The sequence below is a fragment of the Brienomyrus brachyistius genome, chromosome 8 (genome assembly GCF_023856365.1).
Source record: "Brienomyrus brachyistius isolate T26 chromosome 8, BBRACH_0.4, whole genome shotgun sequence".
Taxonomy (NCBI): Eukaryota; Metazoa; Chordata; class Actinopteri; order Osteoglossiformes; family Mormyridae; genus Brienomyrus; species Brienomyrus brachyistius.
The window spans coordinates 6,185,001-6,192,460 of NC_064540.1; the positions used below are offsets into that span (position 1 = coordinate 6,185,001).

The following is a 7,460-nucleotide window of genomic DNA, read 5'->3' on the forward strand; positions in this document are numbered from 1 at the left end:
AGCTCAGCCAGGGGGTCATACCGGGGGCTGCCCTGCCTCTTTGGCTCCCGGCCCCTCACCCCAAGAGACTCTATGGGGCCATTTTTGCCATCATGTGGCTCGTATTCAGAACATTCTAGATCTAGGGGAGGTTCCCCTGTCTCCGACCCCCGTCCCAAGCGACGCAGAGTATCTTCACACCCCCCCTCCACAATCGTCTCCCCCTCCTCCTCGTACTTCGACTCTGTTGGGTGCGTGAACTTCTCCAGAATTTCCCTGACGTTATCTTCATCCAGCCCCTGCGACAAGAGGACATCTTGGGCCCATCTCACGTGCTGCTGGTACCTGGAGAACAGCAAGGTGACCATAAGGAGGACACTCATGTATGGGCAGCCCTTCAGTCCGTCCCCACGCCCGGACATTCTGAACCCGAAGCAGCTCCCTGCTGTCAGTCTCCACATCATGGCTGTTTAACAACCGCCCTGCAGTATCAATACACTTCTGTGAAAACCCTGCAGTGAACTGGATATGAAGGGGATTTTGGAAGGAAACATCATTGTAACCCTTAAAACATCAGATATTTGGAAACATTTACCACAGAAAGAGGGTTGTACATAAATCGGGGGACTTACTTGGAGAATGAGATCACAGGTAGACATCTGTCATTGAAATCTACAAATATATATTAAAAAAGCATAGATTAAGGCAGAAGAACAGTACAGATTAGGATCTGAGAAAGTAACCACAAAATATTTAATGATTCAAATTCTTATTGTAATTTGTACTAGTCCAAGTACCGAGGACAATGACATGCTTTCTTGCATGAGTAAGACAGTAATTCAACACAGGGTATCAGGACAGATGGCAATACTTAGACATTACGTAGATATAAATAAATATGAGTAAATATAAATATGGATATGCCAAAAGAAAATGAATGAAAAAGAATCAAATTTATTTCTAAAGAAATTCTTCTGCTTGTGTTTCATATACTGTGATGCGCTGGCCCCCCATCCTGGGTTGTTCCCTGCCTCGTCCCCATAGCTTACAGGATAGGCTCCGGACCCCCCACGACCCAGATGGATAAGCGATTTGGAAAATGGATGGATGTTTCATATATTCAGGTTGAAAATTGCTAAAATTGCCAGTAATAACTGGACTTTGAATCGGTGATAAAGCGGATTTCACTCCTGTGAAATAGGGCGACCGTGTTAGTATTCGGGGCGGGGGGGTACCGTACACACGCTCACTTATTCATTCATTGGCATGTCGATGGTCCGGTCAGCTCACATTACACACCTTCGTAGCTCAGAATGCTTATCACATTTATTCAGGAATGCTTTGTCCAAAACAACCGAGCGGTAATGATTGGGATCTGTGCAACCCCATAATCAGAATACAAAAGCATTGTGAAAATGCAACTTATTTCAGCATGCCGCTCATATTTGCCAAAGCTAACAGCAATACCAATGTGTGGTCTGAACTTAATATTGTACATTGAGGCTATTGGATGACTAATCCTTTCATCGCTTTGACCAATCTGTGGGTCTCCCTAGCATCTAATTCCGATAATAATCATTTAATACGTTCTAATAAGTATTTTTACCAACTTCTTTCATCCCATCACATAGCTGGTTACCCCGCATTTGAAAACACAGCCCGTTAAATATGTATTAACAAAATACTTATTTCTGTGGAATACCAACAATGTCCAATGATCATACCGTATCGACAAAGTACGCTACTTTTATTCTACGCTACAGCCGTAAAATGACAAACTTACTTTTCCATGTATCAGAAATGCTGTGCTGGGGTCTGCTTCTCGACAAGATCCCCTTGCCAAAATAACCCTAAAACGTAAAGAAAAGAAAGCATATCCCCAGTAACATAAGCACATGTAACTAACACACGTCCAGGCACATGACATAAAATATAAATTCTCAGCTATTTGTTGTATTGACCTTTCCGTACAAGGCTTCTATGTGTTTAGGGTCTCTGACGATAACATGCTGGTTCATGATTTCTGCCCTGTATATGTGTAGCTCCAGATCAGCTTGATTTTCATAGCCTAGTACAGGGAATGGGGCTTCGTACGATTCATAGACTCTCGCACGGCGTTTAGGCGCCTGGAAAACGGCTTCTGTCATAGCGATCTACCTGTTCTAATTAAAAGGTAAATACGTTCGACAGTATTCTGTGATGCTGCATCTAAATACAATCACTAAAACACGTATATACGCAAACGTCTTATACACATTAGCTAGATGATACAAAACCGCGTTATAATTGCAACACCTAAAATCCTCGGTAGGAAACAGTTGCAAAGTCTTGGTTCCTACTTCTGATTTTACCCAATACTTTTAGGGATTATAAAGTAAGGTTCACAGCATAACATTACCTTAAATCTACATTACATGGACTATATAAATTTAAATTTGTATACATCTACACTGAAAACATTTTATGTGGAGAGTTGGAATGCCTGATCCAAAACCAGATATTCTTTTCATACAGCCTGATTTAGTCGTTAATAAGTCGAGTCTGACTCTTCGTGGATTTTTGCACCCCAGCTGTTTCTAAAGAGCTCTGCCTCTCTGGGCTCCTCTAGAATCATATTCTTTGTCCCAGTTATGCTGTCTTCCTCTATACTCCTTTCCTCATCACGAGATCGTCCAACGATTGATGTCTTCTCACGATATGGCCAAAATATTTAAGCTTCTGTCTCATTATTAATCCTTCCAAGGTGCAGTCTTTCTGGATGCCATCATTTAGCCTACAGATCTGTATGTTCTCTTTTCTATCCACTGAACTCTTTAACAGTTTCCTCCAACACCAAAGTTCGAATACGTTCATTCAGCTCTCCCGTCCATACATCACTTTCTGGAAATTTTTATAACCTATATAACCTAAATTTTGGTTTTATATTGATATTATACATGTAAAGTTGATCTAGTATCTGAAATAAAAACATTGCAGTGGTTATAAAAGCCCTATTATATATATATATATATATATATATATATATATATATATATATATATATATATATATATATATATATATATATATATATTTTAATAGTCCAGTAATAATTAAGTGATGTTCTATCAGGAAAATGGTATACGCTTCCCATGTACTGTACTGTATTCTAATGATCTAATGACTATTCCAGTTCTTTTGGCCTTGTACGTACTGTAGAATTTTTCTAGATTTCAAAGATTAGTTACTCCCCAGCAGGTGGTGGTATTATCTAACTAAACCCCATTTCCGAAAAATGCTAAAACCACCGATTTTTCTTTACTAATGGCTAAACAAGCATTTATATCCAATAATTAATTTTCAGCATTACTGAATACAATTTAGTCCTACGTGTAGTTCACTTCTATGAAGTTACATGTCTTGTATCATGTTTGTCGTTATATAGAACTACTAATAATGGCAATGGATTTAAAATTAATGACGTGAATTTTATAATATCTCGTTATCTACTTCACTATATTTATCAATGAATAACCTAAAAGAGTAGTTATAGTTTTACATAGGTTCGCAATTGTGTCACTTCGATTATTAACCATTTGCATTAAATCTTAAATCTGTCGATTACAATTTCTACCTCATTATGAATTAAGTGAATTAAGTTTTTCTCCTATAGGCTTATATAAGTGTAAAAAGGAATAGGCCTATATTTTTTCCACACCGTTTGATCATTTATTTTCCCAATTCTATGTTCTGAAGCCCACAACAGAATAGTCTAAATAAGATTTAATATTACTTTTTCAATAACTAAATTGATCTAATTCAAATAAATGAATGACAGTTTTAAGTATATGAAAGTACAGGGCGGGGTGGGGGGGGGGGGGGGGGCTGGAAATAACTCTTTGTCCTTTTCAGCCCTTATGGCAAACCGTAATTCTGCTACCCAAAACGCTGATTTGACGTGTAGTTGTGAGTTGTTCCTCAGTTTAGACCAATAGTATGTGGGGTGGATACTGCTTGGGATAAAAAAGGATTGTATTCTCCGTAGGTTTATGGGACTGCGCTGTTCTGAAATGAATGCCAAAGAATTTGCTTACTCAACCAACATCTGAAGGTTGCTTTCATTTCACAAGATAAGTTTATTTTTCAAGAAAATAAGCTTAATCCTGGAGAACAATATTTTCTCAACAATAATGAAACTAATATTTATTAGCATATACGTTAAAAATGTATTTTGTTTGCTATAATGTGGGCCTATTGTTTAACACTGCATTATGTAAGTGTGTGTTAGTCGACACCGCATTTTTACCGAAAATAACTGATTTGTCACTATGAATTACATTAAAACTATACATAAAACTGCATATTATACATATTGAAATAACTGTTTAAGTGTTTTCTTGTTTCATAATGTATTTTTCATTTATGAGCTATCAGTCCTGCTATTATTTTCACAATGGATCGATGGTAACATTAAAATGTTCCTTGATGTGTGATTTTTCTTATTAATTTTACTTTTAGGGGCATTGATGAAATCTACAATTAATTATTATTATAGTCATGCTTTTCATCACATCTGAAGCCAGTTATTGGTTAAATTAGATTCTTTGTCGTACATGCAGCCTCTACATGCCCAGACTTCTCAGGGGATGTCGACTTGCGAGCTAGGTTCATTTTGCCTCGGACGGGGGGCGCCAGTAGTGATACTCGCCTAGGTTGCCATATCGGCATGCAGTGGCCTGGGCTGGACAGTTTCTTAGGCTCAGCAGTTGAGAAAGTTACATCGCTAAAACCGTAAAAAATCACTGCGATAATCCGTCCGGTACTTTTACATACCAGGCACACCGTGCACTTTTATGGCGATAGGTTAGTTGAATGCAATTGAAAATAAGCATAAAACCAGGTCAACTGCGTTCAATAATCCCACCGAATGAGCGAAATGATAATGAAATGTCTTTATCGATATTTGTCATGATAGTTCCTTCGAGTGTATTTACCTTTTCTGAACAATATGCATGGTCAATTTTAACGAAAAAAAGTAAAGCACAGTTTTTCCAGAATGGCCATTTCCTAAAACACATGCTATCTTTGGCTTTCTGACTTTAAAGAGCCTTTAGAACAGGAAAATGTATTTTTTCGAAGTATTTGGCAGAACCTACGAAGAATGTTGGCAGGACACGGTCATCTGAGAATTGGTACTAACAAAGTAAGGATATGCTGACACAACATAAATAACACATTCAATCATCGTCAACACAACATCAGGCTCACGTCCAGAATACCCACCTGCCAAATCTCCACGTTTGTTGTGATAGCCAATCGGATGGCTTCTTTCCCTTTCCCACCCCAGCCATTGGAGAATTTACTGGACAGCATTTCATTGCCTAAGATTTACAAGTTAATGAAATCCCAAAATTTACATTGACCGAAGCAAATAGTTATAAGAACCAAGAGAGAACCCGAATCTCTTCCATCTGTTCTGAAACTTTACTACATACAACATATTCCTTTCTCTACATGAATAAAACAAAAGACAGGCTTCGTATAATGTAATACACGTATTTGAAGAGTTCAGTAATATTGCTCATTGTATAGTCAACAAATTGACATTAATCAGCAAAATCCCGTCAAAAGAAGACCCAGTCTTTGTTTTAGTTAGGTGACTTCACGGTTAAACTAATACAACATTTGAAGGATTTCTGTTACTAGATAATAATTAATATCCTGGAAAGATAAGCTGGGTAAACAAAAGTCAAGCTGCATATGACCCAAGTCACTATATAATTTTTATGATTCTTTCAATGTTTCAAGAAGTAAATACAGAATGTGAACAAAACGGTTTTTTCCCCCCTAAAAACCTGCTGGTCTGCCCTAGGCCCTAGCTATACAAATACTGTCAAAACAAGCTGGTGTGGAAAAATATAGGCCTATAATTACTGTATAAGTGACTTGAAACGCAGAGCAATGTTTGGGAATTCTAAGGTCCGAATGTCAGTAGGCCTATAATATTCTCTAGGAACTAAGAACAGGTCATAAATAATCTCGTCAGTTTCACTCTGAGGTCTTAACGTTACTGTTTGCCCATCCCACCTTTAAAAAGATACCGGTATTATTGTAACAGGGTGCGTATAGGAACTGGACTGTATAGGTAGGCAGGCTGATGCTGCGCACTAGACAGGCTCAGTGGAAAACTGACAGCTCGGCTGTCATTTAGATGTTGAGGTGCTGTACACACACTTTCGGTCGTGCCATTTTTCTCCTCCTGTAATTGGCACACGTCATCTTGAAATGACAGCTAAAATTAGCACGCCGGATCGTGTCATTTGGCGTGATCTGTGCAGCCCAAGCTGACAGTCAGCTAGGGACCTCGACGCAGGGACAGTTTTTGGAATTCACCCCGTAAATAGCGCACTGTCACATCGCCCGTATCCGGGAGCAGACAGAACGCACACGGCGTCGTCCATCCTGTCCCAGTGGCAAAAAAACGCGGAGCCTCCCCGCACCTAGAGGAGCGTAAATCAGAAACGGAGATTTCCGATTGCTGAGTGGTTCAACGGAGTTCAGATTTTGCAATCACGGGAGGGCGTGTTTGGTGAGACACGCAATAAAGGAATGATGTAATGTCAGTAAAATAGCTTGGCATGCTGCGCGCTCGCATGGACTTTTTCCAGTGTGAAGGGCTTCTCAGCTCATTTCCACTGCTGCAGTGCTAGAGAGTGAAAAAAAGTATCGTTGAGTCATGGAGTGAATAACGCCGATGCACGTTTATAGTGCACGGGAGTACAGGTTTAAGAACATTAAAATAGATGATGAATGATCTGATTTACTTTAATGTTAAACCAAACAGCCATTTGTCAGAAAAGTTGTTAATTACCTTATATTTAAAATTAATGTCACCATTTACCAGCATAAAATCCTCTTGGCAGGTGATGTGAGACATTCTGTCTTATGATATCACTCTCAGCATCAACAACTCTATTTTAATATGGACATTGCTATCCTTAAAAGCAAGGATGACATAAATAAGTTCATCCATCCATCCATGCATCCATCCATCCATCTTCTGCTGCTTATCTGGGGCTGGGTCGGCGGGCAGCAGTCTAAGCAGGGATGGCCAGACCTCCCTCTTACCAGCCACCTCCTCCAGCTCCAATGGGGGAATACCAAGGTGTTCCCAGGCCAGCTAAGAGATATAATCTCTCCAGTATGTCCTGGGTCTGCCCCGGGGCCTCCTCCCTATTGGCCATGCCTGAAACACCTCCCCAGGGAGGCGTCCAGGAGGCATCCTGACCAGATGCCCGAGCCATCTCATCTGGTGGAGGTGCGGAGCAGCAGAGTCCCTCCCGAATGACCAAGCTCCTCACCCTATCTCTAAGGGAGAGCACAGCCACCCTACTAATAATTTCTGCCACTTGTATCCGCGATCTCAATCTTTCGGTCACTGTCCAGAGCTCATGATCATAGGTGAGGGTAGGAAAGCAGTTGACCAGTAAATTGGTAGCTTT

The 7,460-nt window shown here is 39.9% G+C and overlaps 1 protein-coding gene across 2 annotated transcripts in view; it reads right to left on the reverse strand.

Annotated features, from left to right (window-relative positions):
• tsen2 (TSEN2 tRNA splicing endonuclease subunit) overlaps window positions 1-2,282 on the reverse strand; it is a 9,480-nt gene extending 7,198 nt beyond the window's left edge. For both annotated transcript variants that reach the window (XR_007399240.1, XM_049022114.1), the window contains exons 1-4: window positions 1,941-2,282; window positions 1,763-1,829; window positions 612-651; window positions 1-324 (exon numbers count right to left, since the gene is read on the reverse strand). The exon at window positions 1-324 is cut by the window's left edge and continues 223 nt beyond it. Coding sequence is in view for 1 of the 2 variants with exons in the window: in XM_049022114.1 (XP_048878071.1) it covers window positions 1-324; window positions 612-651; window positions 1,763-1,829; window positions 1,941-2,126 (617 nt within the window). In the remaining variant the exon portion in view is untranslated. The remainder of the gene's footprint in view (window positions 325-611; window positions 652-1,762; window positions 1,830-1,940) is intronic.
• Between the last annotated feature and the right edge of the window lie 5,178 nt (window positions 2,283-7,460).